General features: G+C 36.4%; 1 protein-coding gene across 1 annotated transcript; it reads left to right on the top strand.

Annotated features, from left to right (window-relative positions):
• The first annotated feature begins 19,882 nt into the window (after window positions 1–19,882).
• On the top strand, window positions 19,883–23,288 carry Smp_068720 (diaphanous, putative). Its single transcript, XM_018791089.1, has one exon. The coding sequence runs from the start codon at window positions 19,897–19,899 to the stop codon at window positions 23,098–23,100; it is 3,204 nt and encodes a 1,067-aa protein (XP_018645706.1). The 5' UTR covers window positions 19,883–19,896; the 3' UTR covers window positions 23,101–23,288.
• The last annotated feature ends 1,158 nt before the right edge of the window (window positions 23,289–24,446 follow it).

Here is a 24,446-nt window from a genome sequence, read left to right as displayed (position 1 = left end):
GCAACATGCCTTTGAATGTATAGATTAGGTTTAAAACTTTTGACAGCTGTAACACAAAATAACACTTCATTGAGGATAAACGATATACCTGGGAGATTGTATATCAATTGTATGGAATCAATGTAGTTATGCTTACATTTCAGGGTATGTTTGATGATGATATAAATAACATCGAACATATCAATAGATATAATTGTGTTTTTACATCATAAATATCCTCAATAACTACTATTCTCGAAGAAATAGGTTTACAGAGAAACAGTATCTAAATAGTCGTAATGTTAACATCCAACAATTAATATTTACATACTTTTATCTTAACTATAATTTCTAATCATTTTTAATGGTTAATATAATGTATTATTTCTACGATAGTATATCACTTTACTTACATATCAAGAAAAGGGAGTTATTAACTTAGAAAGTACACATGATATGCTTTTTAGAAGAAAAAACCAATTATTAAGAATCTACGGGTAAAACAGGGTAATCCGGAAACGATAACTAATGGCCAGGAAAATATGGAAGGGAACTCCATAGTTTTTTTTATTTTTCTAATCCTGTTTTAGCACAAATCCCGATGAATTGTTTTCACTGTAGACAATAATAATAGTAGTAATAATAATGATTTTGACTCATGGGATAGCATTGTGATTTCGATTGAATTGTGTACATTATTCAAAAATCCAGCGAACGGCATCGTGGATGTGCACTGCTGAGGAGTCCTATAATAGCACGAAACGGATGTCCAGTGCTTCCCGGTTTTCAATGGTGGTCTAACATCAGTCTATTTATGATCCCAATCAGAAATATTTTTTATACTCATTGATCACATTCACCTATTTGAATCTTATAGATCTTTGTGAAAAGTAGGGTTGAAATCATTGTATTTGAACAAATTACTGGTACACTTTTTGTTTACAGAGCTTTATTTAACCAGTTTTTTTAAGAGTAATGTTATATGATCATATTTGATTAATTATTTAATACTACATTTCCAATAATCATAAATGATTGTCAGGTAGCTATATGTGTCTGCGATGAAGTTTTCAAGTTCAAGCGTTTTACTTGTATATTCATTGAAGATTATGACTGATGAACTAGTATATGTAAATGAAGAAGTCATGAATGAATATGATCTTTGAATAGAAAAGAGTACTGATCCATACTGAACTGTCATAACATAAAAATGGGAGACCTGTGAGTCATTTGCTGTGTTCACTTCAATTAATTGGTTGTGTGAAATTGAGTTTGAAGTTTATCTAGAACTTGATAGAATTATGGACTAATCGTATTTTCAATGATCGACCAAACCATGAAATGAAAATTTATTCCAGTCAGCACATACTGAACTTATATTCATTTTTCAATGTACAAGTCAACCGTTTTGTGATATTTTATTACTACTCAGAAGTATACATCTATGCTCTTGGATAAAACCGTACTTAAGACCTCGAGTACAATACTATTGAAATGCTGAATTAGAATTAAGTAATCTATACTTATTATTCGTAACTTAGCTTAATTAACATAAATTCTGGATGAAAATCACCTTCAAATAAAATAATATTCACTAGCCTAAATTAAGTAGTGAAATAAGTTTCACTGATTATAATTGTTAATATAGTGAGCGAGATCGTGGATTCGCACTGCTGAGGAGTCCCACAATAGGACGAAACGGCCGTCCAGCGCTTCCAGGTTTTCCATGGTGGTCTAGCTTCAATCGACTCATGATTTCAACTATATAAAATTCTATGGTAAGCTTAGTTCAAATATTCATTTTGAAAATTCGTAAACTATCCGAGACTCGAACGCATACTAGATTTGCGACTTAAACATTAAACCAATGTAAGGATGACATGAATTTTTTTGACAAATAGACACATCAAAATCTGATGAAATGTCTCTTCATTAAGATTTGCAAAATTATGAAAATTATTGAAAAAGTACCCTAATTTTCTTTCTTCAAGAATTTCAGATACTCTACTGTGTTATCTTCCGACTTGATTCGTTATTAATCAAGACATTTCACAGTAAAAAAAATCGCTTTCGAGTTCAATTTCATATAGCTAAAATATTTGCATGCAAGTCAGAAGTAGGGTATGACTCATCTGTGTCGTTTAGATTCGCATTGTTCGGCCATCCAAATCATTAGAACTAGTGTGTTGGATATCTATTTGTCATCTCTCTTGTGGCTTATTTTTTCAGTAAACACTATTTCGTTAAGCTGTACATCACATGAAGATATGTCCAAGTTCTAGTTCTAACTTAATTTCAATGACTTGCAATACTTCAAATGGATAAATCCGATACGTAGATGTTCAATAGATTAAAAAAATTTTTAAATAAGCTGGGCTTGACTTGAACTTGTTACTTTACTGTATATTTACAGGGTACAATTGTCAAACTTACACCGAGCCCTTCTCTGTAAATTATCCTTATATTATGTGAAACCGGCGCTATTTGCTACAACTTTTATTAATTCTATCTGCATCAAATAAATTGAGCTGAATGGCTCTGACACAGAAGAAACTGGCCTAAACTTGGACTGAATTAGACTAGATTTTTGATTGGAACAGATTGGTGATAGTAACAAAATGAATTTGGTACATCTCCTTGTGAGCATTTTCTGTCCAACACTCAACTAAGCGTTATGAATCCAAACTTCCAAGGGCTATTGTTTAATCTAACATCTTTAAACTATAGTGACAACCAACAAATTGAATACGAGGGCTATTATCATAACGTAGTGATCAAATTTGTCATTTTAGTGTTTAGATCCATGATCCAAGGGGATAATCTTGGTAATAAATGGTACACTGGAATATAAATAAATACTTTATAGAACAAAAGAGTTGTGGATAGCAGAGGAATCCAGGATTCACGTTGTCTCCTATCTGGAACTCGTTAGCTGAATGTACCCTCAACTCGCTGTTGATGTTCACATTGACTCTTGATACTGATATTCAAGTATGTCCAGCTTATGAGTCTTAAATAAGCTGAAGCAAACATCTTGGATTACACAACTATCCACTATTCATCTATTCTATCAAAGCTGTAGAAAAAAGGATTATACCGAGGTAATCCATACAGGATGAACCAATTCCAATAAAGAACGATTAAAATTCAGCCGTAAATATAAATGTTTTGATAATTTCATCCCTTGCAAATGATGATGTACATTTGTTCATTCTAAGTCTAGGACTCTTATATTTCACTGATAACCACTATTTAAAAAAAGTCAGATTGTAATTGGAGCTAACATTGATGTTTCTGTACAGTGACTTTACATCCTAACGTTAATAATAATAATAATTTATATCATATCCCTTTCATTAGTTAAAACGTGCAAACAGACTTATGGAATTGCTTCTACATTATCCAATATTAAGACTCATTGGTGAAATTAAACACGTTAAAATAAAAGTTTTCAGCCTGATCATTTATATTATAGACGGTAGATTTAAAAATTCAAAAGTTCGTAGTGATGACATTAGGAGATTTTACTTTTTACCTAACTTACTATGATAAACATTTTCGACGAAACTATAATTTATGGACGACCTTTACACGAATCTAAAGTGACCTTGAAAATATTAGCCAATCAGGGATAGGCAGTATGGAGTAAAAATATATTATACAAAACCAAAGAATTAAAGTGGATACACTTCTTTTACATGGTCCAAAAACTTGTCAAGGTTAGAAAGAGGTTCAAAAGGTTCTAAAATCGTTATACATAAGGGAGAGGAACTCATCCATATGGCCCAACAATACTTGGTCTCTAGAGGCATGATAAGGTCGCAAAAACTCTCTCAGCCTCAACAATATAACTTCATATTGTTTGTGTGTACTCCGGTTGTGTAAGTTTATCATTTTTATTACCCATATATCGCTACAATACTAATACCACTGAACAGCCGAAGCTTCAGTAACATCTGCGAATATTGCAATGTTACTGGTGCTTCTACTACACAGTTCGGAGCAATTATCATAATTTGCCTTAGTCTCAATCAGGATCGAGTGAAAATAATTTCTATTCTAGCATACGTCTTCCTCCAACATATATTACATTGAAGGACAACATTATGGTAGTCTGCACAAGGTCTACAAGTCATTTGATTACTGCAATTACAAATAAAGGAAATTCTTAGTAGTCCTGTTTATTCTAGTCGCTTAATGGTCACGTCTTCTCTAAAATCCTCTGTGAATCGATTGTACATGAGCATCATGTACTGAAATTGACGCCGTGACCTTGAAATCCCATGAACGCTTCTGATTGGCTCGTCCATAAATTATAATCTCTCCATTTAATTAATACACTATTGTAGCTAAGGAAGAAACATTTTAGAGAAATACTCTACTACTTTATTCAATTAACCAATTGTTATGTAATAAATGTTGATGTTCTACCGTTTATTTAATCTGATTTTATTATTAATTTTTAGTAATGTTACATTTCAATTTCTTCTCTCGTTCGTATCCGATTCAATGTAAAGTGAAAATGAAAAATAAAAACAGCTGAATAAATTCTTTTTTTGAGAGTTTTTTCTAAAAAAATAGAAAATACGTGATGAATTTATATTTTTTTTTGAAAAAAAATCCGTTTATAGAAAATCACTGTAGTAAAAGAAACTGGTATAATTTTCTAAATTAGATACTATTTACCAGGTAAAACAGTTAATTTATACATAATCAGAAGGGGGGTTTTGTGGAGATTTGGTATTTTCATAGTTGAAAGCATGAGTCGGTTGAAGCTAGACCACCATACAAAACCTGGAAGCACTGAACGGCCGCTTCGTCCTATTGTGGGACTCCTCAGCATTGCGCATCCACGACCTCGCCTCGCAAGATTCAAACCCAGAACCTATCAGTCTCGCGCGCGAGCGCTTAAGCACTAGACCACAGAGACAGCATCCAACGATGTTAATGTTTAACTTCAACCAATCAACGAAATTGAGCCACATATCCATCAATGTCTTCAGTGAGTTACTATCTCACCGATAGACTGATAGACAATTGGTGAACGGTTGCTCAGCTTCGTGGATTGGTTGAAGTTAGACATAAGCGCCATCGGATGCCGGCTCAGTGGTCTATCGGTTAAGTTCTCTGGTGCGAGACTGGTAGGTCCTGAGTTCGAATCTTGCGAGGCGGGATCGTGGATGCGCACTGCTGAGGAGTTCCACAATAGGACGAAACGGCCGTCCAGTGCTTCCAGGTTTTCCATGGTAGTCTAGCTTCAATTGACTCATGATTTCAACTATAAAAAATACTGAGTGAATGATAACTAATTTTGGACAATTAAAATAATAGATGGATTCATAAATAGAGAATCAAATATACATCAATAACATTTCAGAATTAATAGTTATTAGAAGATTAAAATTCACAGTCAAAAACGAATGAAAATTAAGTCAAAATGAAAATAGTAAAGGGATTAAGTAAATTATTAAAAAAACACATGATAATCAAAAAAATTATATACAACTTTGATACATGAGTTAAGAAATTATTTCTGTGACTTGTAAATCTGTGTATGATGAAAGATCTTGCATTCACTTTTTTCCGAATAAACGACTCTGATGTTAATTCAATTCATAGCATCGGTAGTTTAAAGAAGATAATTTCTTAATGTTTGTGACCGTTATCTTCATGAAGGCGGACTAGATAGTATTTGCTCTGTATTCTTTTTTTTATCAGATATGATTGTAGCAACCCTTCGTTTCCTATACGTTATCGAAACTGGATGACAACAGCTCAAACATTGTGAAGAGATTCTGTTTGTGCATTACAGATAAACGGAATCACAGAAATATTTGAATTCACAAACAAGAACTGTGGTGGATGCAAGCGGTATGGTTGAGCTTATCAGTTAGACATTAATTATATTGGACAGTGTATGACCTATAGCTGACATATCTCCTAACTTTCTATTTGTCATATGAGTTCAAATCACGTGTATTCTTGTATTCAATATTTCGTATATAAGCGTACTATCATGTCAAAATAAAAATCTTATTCCACTCAATATCTATCTAGTCTTCCGATACCAGTTCAGTTGTTGATTAATATAGATAACTCAACCAGTTAGCAGTCGGTTGTATTGTAAGATTGCATATTATAAGTCCGTCAACTCATTTCATCCACTAATTTGACAATCACCGAACGTCTTTTCTTTACAAATTCTAGGAGCCGAATTCACAACAATGTAATAGATACCGTATTTTATTAATGACTGTAAATATTATCATCTACATTTGAGGGCTCACTGAAATGTAGTTCACAAGACTACCGTTTTAAAGAACATGAACATTTGTAGGTAATAATGACCACATTATCATCGATAAAACTAGCTATTCAGGAATAAATGGTTTTAGATACAGATTGTAATAGCTCACTTAGGCACTGTACATTTTCAGTTTGTTTGTGTGGGACAGGACTGTCAGAGGATATTCCATATTTTCTCCTAAACTATTAACTATTGTTAAATCTATGTATTTCTGGTAAACAGGATGTTTATACATAGCAAACAGCTGAGTGAGAAATCATCGGGTCTGTACAGTGAGATATCCCATGTAACTATAACTGGCTACTTTATCCTCATTATGATAATTTTCTGGCATTAGCATCAAAATATCAAACTAGATATATCTTTCATATAATAAAACTTTTCTTTTTATAGAATTAGAGAAGATTATCCTTCCTCTCTTCAGAAAAACTGGACACGAAATTCTATTTCCTTTATAAAGTAACAAGACAATATCCAGTATGGGTTCACTATGTTTAGAAAAATCCATGACTTTTCCTTCATGTGATGTAGTCGGAAGGACAAATATAAAACGAATCTCACTTCAGTTTACAAGTTTTTGTGAAGACCTGAATTTAGATGTGACCTCCTGAAGCTTATTTCTAGGTTATATGTTTATAAACAAGCAATTAGTATCGTCTCTATATATTTACGATTTTATACCATTATTATCTGAATCTACTATAGCAAAACTTAACAAGAAGTTTATGTTCTCATTTCCTTTATTCAGATGTGTAAACCGCAATGAATAATAAATTTATGATTCATGAAACAACATGCCTATAGCAAAATGTACGATAAAATATTTAGCTCATTGATGACGAACAGATTACATACACATTACTCGGAAAGTAACCACAGTTTTTATTTTGATGATTGAATTTCAAAGTCAATCTCTTTGATTAGAGCGCTTGTTACATTATATTATCTTTCTTAATAAAATGGATTGTCTGTGATTAACATTTCAAACAAGTTAATGGAATCTCGTTAGAATGGGGTCGATGAAATTGTAAACAGTTTACTTACATAAAGTTTATTTATAGTTTTAAGAAGTTTAGGGCCTCTCCGTCCATATTGTTATTCTCTGATTAAATACAACTGAAAAGGGAAGAAATCACGCGAAAGTCAAGATATGCATCATCACAAAAATATGTGATATAACAGCACTACGAATATCGACATAAAAAGGTGAGAGGATATATGTGCTATTACTGAAGGTAACGAAATATTCAAAATAAATTGATATTAACGCAACTGAAGGTTTAAAATTGCAACGTTCAGTGTTTGTATACCAATATGAATTGGACAGTTGACTGGTTTAAATAAACCACTGAAACATTTTGTGCACTGTCATCTGCTCCAGCTCAAGTATACCTAAATTTATAATCTCATGTTTGAACATCATAGCTTTTATAATGTTAGTCAAATTGTTCATGTTAAAATGTGATTACTTGCACTTTACTGTGTAATAAATGAACTCCTTATATTCAATGGGTTTTAAACTTAACCGTAGTTAATTAGTAGCCTAATTTATGTCAGTTTATATGGTTTCGAGGGATCAATCGTGGTTCTAGATTGTAATAAAAATAAAACATACATGAACAGATACATCATACTATATATCAAATTAGTTTCATATGAAAAATATGCTTTATGAGCCCTAATGTGAACCAGTAGCCTAGATACTTACCAAAATCAACTTGTCATAGAATAAAACTTTATCTAATGGAAGTTGGCGTTATGTGTAATAATCAATGGAAATTTGTATTTTCTTTATTAGAAACAATATTCCACATATTATACCGAAAAATATACATATTACGTTATACGTACTGGAAATATTTTCAGAGCAAGTAGAAGCGATTTTATCCACTTTGATTATATTACTAGTAACTTTCTTTTTCATACTACTGTTTCTTAAGTTTGCATTTACAGTATTCTCAAGAGCAAACACTTTCACATTAAGATTACGAATAACATTGCTTAATTCCGTTGTGTTATTGTGTTTAAGAACACGCTTGTATTAGTCTACGTGATCATCAATCTGTAACAGAGATATTTGTCTGTTTGTCCATCACCCCTGCTGACCTAGATTCTAGTCTAAATTCATAAAAAGAAATTCACTGTTGTTGTAAAAGTTTTGCTTTCCGCTGGTGAGAGATTCTACTTATGAATTCATTTTCTTCAGAACTCTTGACATGTAACTTTGATGTGGTGGGATCACACCAATTATAACTATTCGGAAATCACTACAAGTGGATAATACATATTTATCGCTTAACATTTACAGATTCAATGGTCTAATCAATAATAACTTTGACAGGAACTTTTGATGATATGAGTATTAATTACCTAAGATCGATGAGTCTCTTTAAAGTCATACAGTTTACAATAAAAACTTTCTCATGCTCTAACAAAGCAGGTCAAATAATTCCTATCACTTCCTTTTCATAAAACATATCAAATATACGTTTTTTAACTTATATTCGTTAGATTACTTGACATGTTTGACAGTAGTATCAGAATATTTCCTCTACTCACTTAAGTTTGCTACCCCTGGTGGGGCATAGGCCTGAAACCAAGAATCTCCAACCAGGTTTGTACCAGGCTCAGATTTCTAGTTGCTGATAAGTGTTTTTCATGTTCATAAATGCCCAGAACTATGTATCATTTCATCTATCCTTTCATTTTTTGACTTGCAGATTCCAATTTAGAGTACACCTTGTGATGCCGCCTTATATCCAAAGTGTGTCCTATCTAGTTCCAGCGTCCTTTTCTGATTTACTCTTAGGCCGAAAGCTGATTTTTTATCTGCCGAAGTCCATTTTTGCCGATGGTCTCTAGTCAGTATATCTGAAGTATCTTGAGTAGAAAGTTATTGGAAAATACCTGTACCTTTTCGATGATAGTTGTAATGGTTCTCTAAGTTTCAGTTCCGTACAATATAACCGTGGTGTTTGAACTAATGACTCCTTTGTATTAGTGAGTGCTTGATTTTGAATTCCAAATACAATACATTCGTTCATGTTCATCTAATACTTCTTGATTAAATTGCTTTGTTTTTGGGATTACTAGTTTATACTATAATTCAAATACTTCAAATCATCACAATAACATTTGTATTAAACATTCTAACTTTGGTGTCATCTGTCAGTTTCTTTCAAGTTCCAGATGTTCTTCAAGTGCAGCAATATTTTCCTTGCATTCTTGAACTTTACATCCATGTTGGAGTCAGATCCTCCTTGCTCACCAATGGTGCTTCTCATTCATGTTAAGGCTCCCATCTCTTCCACAGTTTCTCCATCAAGTGTAATTCGGTCGGTACTCATTATGTTGTACATTAGGATCTTACTTTTTTCTTTCCTGTAAACCTTGAGGCATACTCCTATTGAAACTGCTGTCACGTTGTTCGTCTTCACCTACACATCTTACAATGTACGGGATAGAGGGGCTATGTGATCTGTACAGGTCAAATCATCCATTTGTTTCATGGATGTCCACTGTTTGCTGTGCTGCTCCAGAGATGTGAAGATCTTCACACATCACCTAACAATGGTCAGAAAGAGAGAAGATGAGAATAAATAGCCTTTTCTGACAACACTCTTCAATTGAAATGCATCTATGGGCTGTTCTCTCTGCTTATCTTTGTAATTCAGTTCATCGTTGAAGTTTCGTATAACGATGAGAATAGCTTCAGATGCACCACAATGTGGAGAAGGATTTTATAAGGTTCTCCTATCTGTGCTGTCGAATGCTTGTCATAGTCAAGGAAGTTGATGTATAGTGAGGAGTTCATCTATTTGATTATTCGACAATGACCCACAGTGTTGTAGATCGATAAGTTCATGATCAACTCTGACAAAATCGACCATGTTGGTCAATGATATTTAGTAGATAAATTCTTGCACTAACTAGGAATCCCCGAAATGATGCAATTTAAACCAAATAGGACTAGGTGAGCACACACGTACGTATTTTCTTTCACACATCCTCATTTATCGGCTGTAATGTTTTTTTCTACTCGATTTTGCACTTCTATGTACTCGACCTGTGTTTTATCTATTTTTACTTTTGTTCAGCTGCTGTTGATTGATGTGTTCTTGTTTCCCCATCCCTAATCTTGCACAGAGTATCTATACTGATCCACTGATTATGCTTGTGCTTCTTGTGGCAAAAATATATTTCCATCAGACTCCCAGTATTCGCGGAGATGTTGTCCTCTTATAGCGGAAAGACATTGAAAAAGCTTAGTCCTAACATTGTCACACCTCATTTCACTACACAGATTTTCAGATGCAAGGCATTCCGGCGAACAGAGCCAATATATCACAAATTTCTGGCGAGAAGGATATATGCCACAGGCCTCAGTCAGCTTCTCCTTTCGGTCTGTGGTCACGCTCCCACGTCTCCATGACCTTTAACAATAGAGTCTTACTTTCAGGTCCCCCGAGGAAACATTTCATCCAAATGTAGCGGGAGCCGACACGTGACAGGTCTTCTCATACTTCTAACAGTCTGAGTGATTTCTTTGTTCAAAACCAAATCCCTTCGTCACTTCCTAATATTCCTGCTATCTCACTATCAACCTTTCCCCTTTAACTTACTCTCTATACTCAACCAGTGTTAAATTTCTAGCCTACGAAATGTTATTCTTGGTATCGTATAATCGTATTCTAAACTGAAGGTTAGAACCCTTAATTTTTGAACCTTATGTCAAAATGTTCATCAGGTTCCCTTAACTAGGACTGTAAAATCGCGTGTCATTGACGTATGCTATCTAAAAAACATATGTACAGGATCTGTGTATGACCATTCATTTCACCTCACATAGTCAGTGAAGAAAACTGTCACGATCGACCCTCGATATACCTGGCAGCTTGAGCGCAAACTCACGTGGGTTCTTTGACACAAGTACGGTCTATCGACATTTAAATAACGCCGAATCATTATCATAATTCATCCTTGAAGCCCAATTTATGCTAACTTCACATCGGCCTTCGAATATCTGGTGAAAGATAGTAGGGATCAAACAAAGGTCGACTTTGGAATATTACTGGGACTGCATGACTTGCCAGTGCAGCGCTATTTACTCTATTTACCTCTGTAGTTTCTACACTATATGTATGACACTAGTCCCAATGTATTCTTCAAGTGTTTGTACGGACAACACCGTTGATGTTCATGATCAGGTGAGTCAGTATGGACAATGATATCACTTTGGCCTAGGATCGTGTATATTAGGCGGCCACATCATAGCGAGACAATAGCGTTGTTCTGGATCCGTTACTCTGGTGGCATAAATGGTCACACACACTATGCCCCACAACAACACTAAAATCTAAAGCAGAATAACCTCCGGTTGAATGTAGTTAAACAGACAGTCAGTTGTGGGATATCCGACCAAGATGGAAAATTAAGAACACAGGAGGATTGGGACACATTTCAGCTGCACCGCCCCCGCCTAAGCTTTCTCTAACTGCTGCCCGGATGAAGTTAATGATAAGTTTTGTAAATAGCTTTCTTCTGTCTAACGAAAAGCCTAACGCTCAAACGTAATTGTGGCGGGAGATTTTAAAGTCCGGACAGAAAGTTTAATCCAAAGTGACAGACACTTAGGTGAGCCTTATTATATCTCATCCTAACGAACAGATGCTACCAGTTGTCTGCTACAACTATACTTTGATGACCGTCTATTCTTAGTGAGTAACAAATTTATGCACGGAGAGCAACATTATTTGAGATGCCAACATCCACTGGAAAGTGGAAGGAAGTAGACCACACCTCCATCGACCATTGTTGAACAGGTTCAACAGGAGACTTCCACCGACTCTGTATCATATACCCAGACTCTTGTTATGCTCCATTAGAACCACATGTTTGTTTATGGCTGCGTAACATAGCCTCTGAAAAAATATCCGTAGATTGCTAGTATTCGATTATAGGCAACTTCGGACATTTCGCATTAGATCCACGGTTATCGTTTTTGAAAATATGAGGATAGGCTCAGATAGGAATCTTTATAGACTAAATTGATCGACACGAGCATTATGTACTCCCCATCCACCGACCACCCTGATGAGTGATGATTTATAGTCAGGGAGTAATTTTGAAGAAAGCTGGAAGGAGCCAAACCAAGACACTTCATAATTCATTGAATGCAGTAATTACTTAACTGAGCCCTGTTGATAGGTGAAAACTACATGATTGGGTCAGCATGACTGCCATAACTATTGATTAAAGACTTTGTATTACTAGGATCAAAATCTTTCTCAATATTTCAGAGCCATCCATAGTTTATTTCCCCATAGACCCCAAGCTTCTAAATTCGTTACAGAAGTTTTCATTTCACTGGTTGACTTTACCTGGAATCTTGCCTTTGATCCCTAATCCGTTTTACCATCAATATTACTGTTACTACCTACTGTGTTTTGGATCTGCTCTGACAAACACACCTCAGTATGTTGTTGGAGTTGATGTGGGCATGCGCCAAGTTCTGCTCTACATATGGTTGACTGACCAGTTGTTTATTGACATTATACTTGTACCAACTTCAGTATGTCACAAATACATCGAGTCTATCCAATATTCATTTGTTCATCTTAATACATTTTTCATAGACTTTTATGCATAAAACTTGCGCTTTGATTAGTTAGTTTTTAACCAACTTTTTAAATGTTTTGTAGAGTTCATGGAAAGGCTCTTCTTCCACTCGTACATTTTACGTCTGTCTTCCTGTAATAAAATCGAACAGGTCCATGTTGATTACATTACACATAATAATTTTAATATCTACAGACTAAAAAAAACAGGAATTCTGCAATGATTGTGTCTTTATTTATCTCACCGAATGTAACTTCATCCTCCAAATCTTTGGATGACGTTTAGAGGGACTGTTAGCGGGACATAGATTGGATAAGCGCATATTCCGTGCACGATTGTGTTGGTGCATTTTGATTGGCTATTTCTTATCAAATTAGCGCTAGTCAATACTTGGAGAACACTCTAGAACGTCATGTAAAAACTATGAGTATACCAACATTTTTCATATTGTGCTTCTTACTTCAATCTACCCTTGTTATTTGGAACATAATTTTGTTCCTGTTCGACTGTACTCTGATATGGGGACTTGTCCAGTGAATTGGTGTTCAAGAATACTAAGTAACAGGAATAGCTGGATTGTGATAAGAGAAATTACAACAGGGACGTAAACAACCTGGCCCTTATATCGGTGTGGATCAAGCTAAAAATAATTGAATTTTGTGGGTTTGGCACAAGGATAAAGGATACGAGCAGTTACAGGGCTCTGCAGAATTATGGTCTACTTTATTATCAGTACTAATACAATAATAGACCTAATCCTAAAATTGTAGATGTGTAATGACGTGAAGACCTAGTCTATAAGATCTTACGTGGAGGTCATATAATCATATATTCCGACTTATCGTTTCGTAACAATCAGCGATACATCTGGCGTTTGTAAAGAACACATTCGGGCTGAAGACAGAATAATGTAGTGGTAAATAAATCCCCAAAATCAATAGCTCTGTAAGTGTTCTACATTGGATGCTGATCGGATTAGTTTTAATGGACTCACCTAGCTGAATGCGCTTGGTCATGCATCCACGCCAGATCACGCGTTGGAACGCCCTGCTCAACTTCTCCTGTGATCACTAGTCGGTTTAGATCAGTCACTCCTCGATATATTGATAGCCTATCAAATATATCTTCTGACTTCCTCACTTCTGACCTTTGGTTTCACTGGGTGGGTGCGATTCAATTATAGGTGTTACTAGTAAAGTGTTGTCAAACTGCAAGACTTGCGACATCTGGCGGTATTGGTGATCCACTGTTACTAGACACGGAAGCCCGTTAAGCGAAAGCTTCTTCTATTCCGTCCACAACCATTTGAATCTTCAATAATACACTTAATGTGGGTGAAGGCAAGTTATACAGAATGACCACGTCCGTAAGGCTTAGCCATGCCATTCGACTGGATTGTATATTCCCGCGTTCATCATTTTTTACCTTATCTTCGTGTTAAGTGTTGAACATCTATTTTCCTAGTTATTTCACGTTCAGCTTTGAGGGTTGTGTGATTGTGACCGATACCACTACAACTCTATTTGAGTTGAAGTTGCAAGCAGACGTCTTTGACAAATTGCAATTTATTCGACTTTCGGCATCCAAACGGATGCTTGTTAACTCATCAAAATAGCTTACTGTATACTTATATTTTATCTTCGTGTCAAGTTGATTAATGGTGCCCCCGGACGCTGTGTGCGTCCGTCAAATTATGTCTCGATACGGATCCAATCTTTTGTCCGAATTTATACCGTTCTCCCTCGTATTGGTGAAGTATTTTAGAGTAGCAGGTCCGCGGTGGTATTGGTTCTAACCACATCAAATAACTGCGAAAATTAATGTTCAACAATTAATACGGAGAGGTCAGCGATGGTGAATGCGGGGACAATTTGATAGGTATAGCATGGCTCAGCCTTGTGTAACAAGTCCTTATTTATATTAAAATTTACTATTATATCCACAGCCAAATATGTTCGTTGGAAGTGCTGGACATCGTACTGCTGATTGTCACAACATGACGAGTCAGAATATACAGTGATGTGACATCCATGTAAGATCTTGTGAATTAGGTCGTCACATCATGACGAATCTACAATTTTAGGATTCGGCTTATCATAACAACAGTACCAATAACGAAGTCGACATTGGTGACTGATTTTAGGTTGCTCTAAGTAGCAACTTCAATTCATTAGCTTTAGTAACCACTGATGATCACGATCCCAATATCTAACATCTGATGCATGCGTATATGAACACAGACATATGTAAGTCCCCACTCATTTCATGTAGCTACAGTTATTGGTGTTTTTTACTTCAGGTTATATAAATAAAAGCAGTCAAGAGTCTGTACCTGATGTCGTGATGGTATCATGAGTATTAACCGGGCCATGTACAGAGTCGGTAGATCGATATATTTTGGATGCTAGTAAACCCAAGGTGGAAGAGCAGTAAGTAACGGAATTTTGAACTTCACCCTTACGTGAATAGACAAACACTTTACTGACGAGAGATAACCATATGGACGACTAACCTACGATTATATCCAAACCATAAACTAGGGAATGGATCTATTGCGAGCATGATCACTTGCAACAAGTCAGAATGACGAAACGTGGAATATTTGACCCACTTATGTTCCAAAGTCTAAACCTCTTTATGATACCAAGTAAATAGGTTTTCACAAGTAAATAGTATCATCACATGACCTCTCGAAAAGTCCATTTGATTACCTGAATTACTATGATAATTAGAAGTACTCAAATTGATGTACTAACTAAAAATTCCCAAAACAGCGCAATTTAAGCCAAACAGAACCAGATGTGCACAAACGAACTTATTGTATTTGGAATTTTTAATAAGCGGGTAATCAGATACAAGGAAATCATATGCTCGTACAAATACCACATTCACCACAGCTTAAATGAGGAGCTAAATTTCTGTGATCAGCTGTACTTCTCCCTTGGTTCATAATGTGTCGGTCCAACTATGTATTGGGTATGTACTCTGTATGATCTGATTCCTTGCAACTTATTCAGTTGTTTTGACTGGATCACATATAAACCATAGATTTATTGACCTATCTAAGCAGACTTTTTGTTTAAGCAATGTCGTTAATGTTTCTTTTGCGTTCGATTCAGTAACTATGAAGTGAGGGAATCTATCTGCTCTACTCTCCGGGTCTTTGGACCTTGCGGCAGTAATAGAACTGACGTTTGTTTTTAAGGTTTCGAAATTTCTTGCTTGCATGTGAGAATGAAGGAACTTTGGAGTCATGTGTAATTTCCCGCACTTCGATTCCGTAGTTAGCGAGTTATCGGATACTTCATTAGAACCATTTCCAGTAGTCAGTAGGGAAAGCTGACCTTGAAGCTTTCGTAAATTTCTTAGACCTAGTATAGACAGTTCACGCTCAGTGATGAGAAATTCACAATTTACAATTGAAGATTTATCATCGCTGATTGACAAATTCAACACCCAAGAATAGAAAGTTTACGGCCAGTATTACTAGAAATAGAAAAATTTGGTAGGCGAAAGTATGGCATCAGGATTTAATGACTTTAAGTTCCCTACCGAAATGATGGACTTGATATGTCAGTGTCGTCAACAGAGTCGTGAAAAACACCACAGGACAGATATAATCGTTTTTGAATATGAAGTGAATAACTAGTAGTTGTATGTCAGGATGGTCATGACTATTAGAATCACCAAAATTAATAGGATCCGAATTACGAAGTTTAGTGTTAGTTGAGACGAAATGAACATTAGCTTGACAAATTGAAAGGATGTGTCCAACTTTACCATATTTAATGCATTTAGCATGAAAAAATACACATTAATTGCGTGGATGATATGTACCATAGGAAAAACGTTTACCACACTTGTGTTTACCTTTGTGGCCTGCCTTTCTATTCCTCAATGAATTGTTCTCTTCTTGACCTTGAGTGATCAATGAATTGGGATGGCTAAATAATGTAGTAGCATTCTTGGTGTTCTGTAGGTCAATTTCATGCGATGCCTCATAGTTGACATGCGCAGTTTTAGCATCTGGAAAGGAACACCTTGGCATTTGCATAAGCTCTCTTTTCGGATTTGGTATCTTTATCCCTGCAACCAATCAACCACACAGCTAGACATTATGTTGATCACTAAAATTACACTTTGTGACTTGTTCCTGTAATTTAAGGATAAGTTCTCTGGCCTTCTGATTGTTCTGACGGATTGTTTTATGAGATTTTGCTCCTTCACGGCATTCGAAATTAGAACATTTTATATTATTTAATAGCAGTTGTTTGAGAGTTGCATAGGGAAGAGAAATCGGCTTATCTGGGAATGCCAGAGCTTTTAGTATGCTGTGGGCTTCTTTTCCGATGAATGTAAGGGAGTGAGCCACAATTTTATCATCTTTAACATCTCTGTTTATACTTCGGATTTCAAACCTTTCCTTATTATCTTAGAAAGTTTTAGGATTTGGATGTATATCCTACTTTTCAGCCACAGGCTCCATCGGGACGCCAATATAATGATTGGATGTATTCGAACCACTGTCCCAACTAGGAATTCTCGAAATAGTGCAATTCAAGTCGGACAGAACTAGATGAGCACAAACGAACATATTGTATTTGGAATTCGTAATGAGCGGGTAATCAAGTACGAAGGAGTTATTAGTTCATATAGATACCACAATTACACAGCGAATCTACCATATTTCATAAAGCATTTATTGCAAATTCTGTTTAATAGAGGCTCACATACTACCAAAGTATGCAAAATTTATTGATTCGCTGTCGTACCGTATCCAGTGACCCTTTTATAGCAATCCTTTCTTCCTTGCTAAACCCTCCTATTATATTGATCATTCCTATAATAATTACATTTCGTCTACTTCAAAGTTGACTTATCGATAACAATTTGTTGGCGTTTGTGATCGATCGAGACTACAGGGGATTCGTAATCATGTCCCATGACTTCAGCCTACTTTGTCAGAAACGGATTTTGTTATATGTAATTGTAACGAGCATGAATTATCATACCACAACGAACGTAGTGATGCTAAATCCTTAGCGCATTTTAGGTTCTACAGGAGTTCATACTCAGGATGCTCGCGTACGCCCAGGTGCAATAACAATTTCTCAGGCACCATGCTTTCTGAACTTTTTGTTCCTGAACTTGCTTGTTCACGTAACTTCTAAAGTCACTGATATTTCAGTCGGTACTTGACCAACATTCATCAGATCATCTTTGATGGAGATGTCCATTATCATCATATCTTCGTATACATTCAAGCATGTTCGTCCTACGGTCTGCTAAGAACCCTAGACGAGCAGATACAAATGTATGTACTTGCTTAAGCATCGAGAAATGGATGGCTAAAACCTTCCGTCTGCATACTGATGAGAATCGAACTTGATAAGTGACATAAAGTGGATAGCATGGGAGTCAAGTGATAAGATTTAGATGATTAACATTTTATTAACGTAGTTGAATTTATTGACGTTTGTTTGTATATATGTTCTTCTGACTAACAATTACACATGGATCGTTGTCCGACCAGGGAACAGTGGGTGATTGTCAATCAGAAATAACAATGCCACTTGTCATTGTTATCACTGCATAGACTTCAATAAACTTATCTGCAAAGGCTAGCTATTATTCTGCGCGAGTCCGTGGTTAGTAACTGCTAATAATTCAAACCCTATCTTGTACAATCATTTGTTCGTTCATGTCCCAAAAATTGGCAGACAAGTTTGTGGACTCTGTTTTAGGTGCAATATTGAGTATCATCATGTAACATGCAGCGGTTTCCTGGTTGCTTCCAACTCCGAACACTTATTAACATGTTTACTTCCCCTCAGTTTTTACCTTCTGTATACGTTTAAAATCTTTGATAGACGCATTAGTTAAGCCAATATCTAAATGCATTTTCCATTAGGTTACCTTTGAGTACGATAAAATACAAGTTGACTGTCAGTCTCCATATCTTTATCTTGTTTGACCTTGAGAAGATTGCATTACAAGAGATGAGAACACCAGTTTTGTTAAATTCATCAGCAGCCGAATCCTATTCAGAGTGTTGAAATTGTGGGCTGTACGGCACAGAGTTAAGATGTGTCTTGGTAAGGAGCTGTAAGACGTAGAATTGTACAGTAATGGGACTTCAGCTGCTTTGTTCAATATTGACCCTGTGCATAATGTAGAAATGAGGATGATAAGTGTGTTGTAAGCGTTGAGTCGCAGTTGACCATGATCAGTACTACAGGAAGACTACGTGTCAGTTACTTAGTTAGATTCCTCCGTAGGCCAAATGTTAGAAGGCAATTGATGGCTGTAGTAAGATGCATTTGTTGGCGATCACGTAGTACCGAAATAATAGCGAGATCGTGTCAAAGTTTACAAGCGGGACTACTGAGCCTACGCGAGTTCGTACATGGCCACAAAACCACAGAAAAGTGTCTTTTTGGTACACTTAAATGAACAGCTGCAGTAAAACAATCACTGGTACAATGGGTTATAGTATTAATTGTTTCCATCATGCCAATCGTGTTCTCTTCATAAAAGTAGGTCACTACAGGTAAATTACCCAAAGGATCTTCCCGTTACTCATCTTGACTAAACGATTGTATCTGAACACAGGGCCAGAGAATAAATCAATACACGACTTCTGTCCAGTGAAAGTAATTATATAAATTACCACTTAATACTAGATATTCTGAATTTGTCACCAATGGTGATTACTACACGTTTGAATTATGTGAGTAAAATTCTAACAGTAAGCGAGTATGTTCAGGAAAGTTTTGACCATTTTCAGGCAAGTCGGTTATTTCTAATTTATATTGGAATCTAAAAGCACATTTTATTGTGCCGGTATTACAAAAGTATTGAAAGCCCGCGAATGTCAAACATACGTTTAAGGGATTTCCTCAAAGGTTAGTTATCAGTATTGATATCATGGTTTATAAGTCATATGTTATTTTTTCCGTCCCTATCAAAATTGCGTTCCGTTACAGGCACAAATGGATCCCAGGAAAGACGAAACTGTTGGAAACAAATTAAAGAAGCTATTCAGTACCAGAGACCATCCTAAAGAAAAGCATAAAGATAAATATAGTAAAGATTCTAGAAGTAGCGAGTCACCACCGTCATCGGCAAATATGGGTAGTGTGAGTGATGACGAAGTAGAACGGAAATTTCTGCAAATGTTGGAAGATATGAATTTATCGACAGAACAAACTATATCTTTGAGAGAAAAACCTATAAAAACCAAACTCGAGATGCTTGAAACGTATGGGAAGAAGCTTGGATCTTCAAAAAACGCTCCTGATTATTGTGCGAGGTTCTTGTTGGTTCCACAAAACTATTCTCCAAAGCAGCTGCTAAACTCATTGGAAAACCTACGTGTAAACTTGTTAAATAATGGTGTAAGTTGGGTTCGGGAATTTAACAATCCATCTAACAACGGCCTGAACAATTTGCTACACTTTCTGGCTCTTACTCTAACAAACTACTACCCTAGTTGTGCTCTACACTGTTTACGTTGTATCCGTGCTCTTGGGAATTGCGGTTATGGCTTATATGCTTTGGTAGACCATGAAAGTGCAACTACATTTATTGCCAAGTGCCTGGACAGTGATCAGTCACCTTTAGTGGACTGTGCTATAGAGCTTTTATCTAGTATTGCTCTTTGTAATGCTAAAGGCTACAAGAACGTTCTGGAGGGACTAACATTTAGTGCGGAACTTAATGGGACACCAGACGAACGCTTCATGCCTTTAGTTAAAGCCCTGGATTGTCCTGAAGTTGCGCGGGCTTCGTTGCAGTTTATTAATGTTCTAGTGAACCGCAGTTGTCTTGATGAGAGCTCTTTCGATATTGACTACAGGGTGCATTTACGGTGTGAGTTTAATAGTTTAGGAATTATTGAAAAGCTTAACAAACTTGAAAATTCATTGGACGCTGACATTCAAAATCACATAACAATCTACCGTTCTAGAGCTGATCAGGACTTGGACGATGTTTTTGAGCGACTAGATTCAGTCAAATGTGATCTCGATGATGCTAACCAGATTTTCCACATTCTTCATCGTACTATTATGGGGAGCAAATCAGAGAAGCATTTTCTGTCAATACTACAGCATTTTCTTTTCATTCGTGATGAGCCTTATAGATTAGCTTACTTTACTCTTCTGGAAGAACTGATTGGTCAAGTTATGATTCAGAATGATGGTGTCGATCCTGATCCGCATATGAACATTCTGCGCCTGGATGTTGAGAGTACTGTCGCATTATTGGTAGATGCACTAAAGGAAGCTGACGCTTCAACTCGTGTTGAGGAGCTTCAAGCTAAGTTAGATGCCGCTCTTCAAGCTAAATTAGAGGCAGAAGCCAAAGTGCAAACATTACAAAGTCATTTGAGTTCGGGAGACAGGTCTACAATAAAGCTTACTCCTGATATCTTACCTCCACCTTCGTTAAGTTCAAGTATACCACCACCTCCAGGCATTCCTCCACCACCACCTATGGAGGGTGTTCCTCCTCCTCCTCCTCCTCCGCCACCACCACCACCACCACCCATGGGAGGTATTCCGCCACCACCACCGCCCATGGGAAGTATCCCGCCACCACCACCGCCCATGGGAGGTGTTCCGCCACCTCCGCCGGGTTTCCAGTCATCTAAACCTCCGGACGAACTTCCTTTTGGTATGAAACCAAAAAAGAAATACACTTTGGATGTCCCTATGAAAAAGGCCAATTGGGAAAAAATTAAGCCCAATATGCTTGATAAAGACTCTGTCTGGGTCCAACTTCATGAGGATGAGCTTGAGTATGGGGATTTGTTGAAAAATCTTAGTGCTCAATTTAGCACAAAGCCAGCTAAGGTGATGGTGTCTGATTCTACATCAGATGGCGCAGCTGCAGCTGGAAATCTACAAGGTATTCAATCTCGTAAGACGAAAAAGCTGAGGTATTTGGACGACAAAGTGGCTCAAAATCTGTCGATTCTTCTTGGTTCACTTAAAGTGCCATATGATGAGCTTCGTCGGCGTATCCTAACTGTTGATGAAAGCTTATTAACTCCAAATATGTTAGAGCAGCTGGTTAAAGCCCTCCCAGAACCATCAGTTATTTCAAAGATCAGTTCACTTAAAGATGAATATGAGGCACTAGCGGAACCTGAACAATTTGTGTGCAAAGTTAGTGATATTAAGAAACTCATACCTAGACTAAATTCAATCCTATTTAAAATGAAATTTAATGAAAAACTTAGTGAAGTAAAGCCTGAGATAGTTGACGTAGACGAAGCGTTGCAGGAAATACATTTCAGCAAACACTTCAAACGTATCTTAGAGTTGGTTCTGCTATTAGGCAATTATATGAACGCGGGTTCCAGGAATGCAGAGGCGATTGGATTTGAAATTAGTTTTCTAACCAAGTTAGAGGCGACAAAAGATGTCTCCAATTCTCAGACGTTACTTCATTTTTTGATTGGCTCTCTTGATCGAAAATTCCCAGAAACTGTTAAAGGGTTTCTGGATGATTTCTCGCATGTTGAACGAGCTTGCCGTGTCTCTGAGGATAGTCTAAAAGCCAACATTGCAGAAATGAAGAAGTCCGTTTCCAATATTGATACAGACTTAAAGACATACAAAGCTCAAGAACCTAATGACAATTATATTCCTGTAATGCAAGATTTCCTTGTATCCGCTAAAGAACAGTTGTCACAGCTAGAAATGATGCATAAACGAATGCAGAATAAATTTGTGACAGTTTCTAAATACTTGGCATTTGACCCCAACAAATACCATATGGAGAATTTATTTTCTGATTTGAAAGACTTCCATGTTGCCTTTAAACGTTCTGCTTCTGACCTGGCGAAAAAGCATGCATTGGAAGAAAAAATGAAAAAGGCACGGGACGAGCAAGCACGCCGTCAGCGTGAACGTGAGGATAAAGCTATTCTGAATAGCTCAGGACCCAGGGCACCTACAGAGGAAGAGGGAAATGTCATTGATAATTTAATGGAGGCCCTAAAGTCTGGTGCTGCTTTCGCTAATGGAGGTGAAAGGTCAGCCGTTAGGCGTAATCGAAATCGTGTGAGCCCAGCCGCTGCTAATCTCGCATCAGTTGCTTCACCATCGGCCATTCGACAAAGACAGTTAATGCGCGCCAGATCTCGTAATTATGGTGACTTACCTCGTTCAGTTGTCGATGTAGCATGAAGTTCCCAACTCCTTTTTACTCCTCTTCAAAGTTTACTTCTAAAGCGCCTTGGACGTCATCTTAAAGAACTTTTCGAAAGTGTTTGATAAATGATTTCTAACTGGTCAGATTCAGACTTGTATCTTTTTCATTTTCTTATTTGTACAGTCTTTTCATAAATTTCATACATAAACTTATGTAAATTTTTACGTAATCTTGTACGTTTTCAGTGTTTTGCAGTGTGTAATTTCCGTTAAGATATATATTATTCATAATGAGTAGTTAACTGACGAAAGCGTGCGTAATATGTCTTGTAAAAGTAAACAACCTAAATTATTAGTTCACCTTTTGTAGGCTTATTAAACTAAAACTGGCTGCCAACGGCAGATAGTAAGGAAAGTACATTTATAGCAAGTTGCAATTTGTGTCAACAGGATTTAATAATCAATTTCTGTGTACTTCAAGCTTTCAGTTTAAAGTAAGGTGTGATTTTGCAAATCATGATAAAGTTAAAACATCCAATATGTTCATTCGTAAGAAATATAGTCAGTTTGCATGGTCTTTTATTTAATTATTTAAACACAAACATCGGTACAAAGGGGCACCAAAAATATATATGCCGCATAAATTTGTGGTCTGGGGTACGGCTCGGGTACCTAGACCGAAACAGATGGTTTCCTTAAACGGACGCTTCTTGGCATTTACCCTAAACATCTAGTTCACAAGGCAGTAGAGAAACGTTAGGAGATGCGGTCACTTGTTCCCTTGGAATCCTGGAGCTCGTGTGTACCACTGGTTTGGAATCAGAGTTTTTCAACCTTTCTAGATGAATCCTCTGTACCCACCGATCCAGTTTAAGTACTGGACATTCGCTTGCATCGTCTTAGTTCTCGGCAAATTATATTGTGTAATATCTCTGGATCAAGTATGGGGTTTCAGGTCCAGGTGATTGCTATCTTAGACTTGTTTAGCACTCCAGTATATTCGGAATCTGAAATCCAGGTCTTACGTGCAGTAGAAGCCATGAAAATATATATCAACCTAACTTTTGCATACAGAAAAAGTTTGTACAGCTTCCTAATCTACTCTGGCCTTCTACTTAGTTAATATTATGTCCCTCAAACTCTGTTCGAATTTCCAAAAGCTTTTGATTATTTATGGTTTATTAAGTACTAATTTTTGGTGTGTTTATTAAGCTGACCATCTAATTTTCATTTTATCTGTTCTATTAAATACTTATAAATCCCATTGATAATTAAACAATATACATAACCAACATCAGTCTTTACTCTAACTAGATGTGGTAATTAACTGATTATGAATTTCCACCTTCATTTTAATTTTCCAGATGTGCAGTTACTAACCC

Source organism: Schistosoma mansoni, assembly GCF_000237925.1.
Source record: "Schistosoma mansoni, WGS project CABG00000000 data, chromosome 5 unplaced supercontig 0195, strain Puerto Rico, whole genome shotgun sequence".
NCBI classification, from domain to species: domain Eukaryota; kingdom Metazoa; phylum Platyhelminthes; class Trematoda; order Strigeidida; family Schistosomatidae; genus Schistosoma; species Schistosoma mansoni.
Note: the sequence above shows the minus strand (reverse complement) of the source record. Positions and strands in the feature narration are given on the sequence as shown.

Coding starts and splice junctions, on each gene's coding strand:
- Smp_068720 (XM_018791089.1), top strand. CDS start 19,897: ATGGATCCCAGGAAAGACGAAACTGTTGGAAACAAATTAAAGAAGCTA.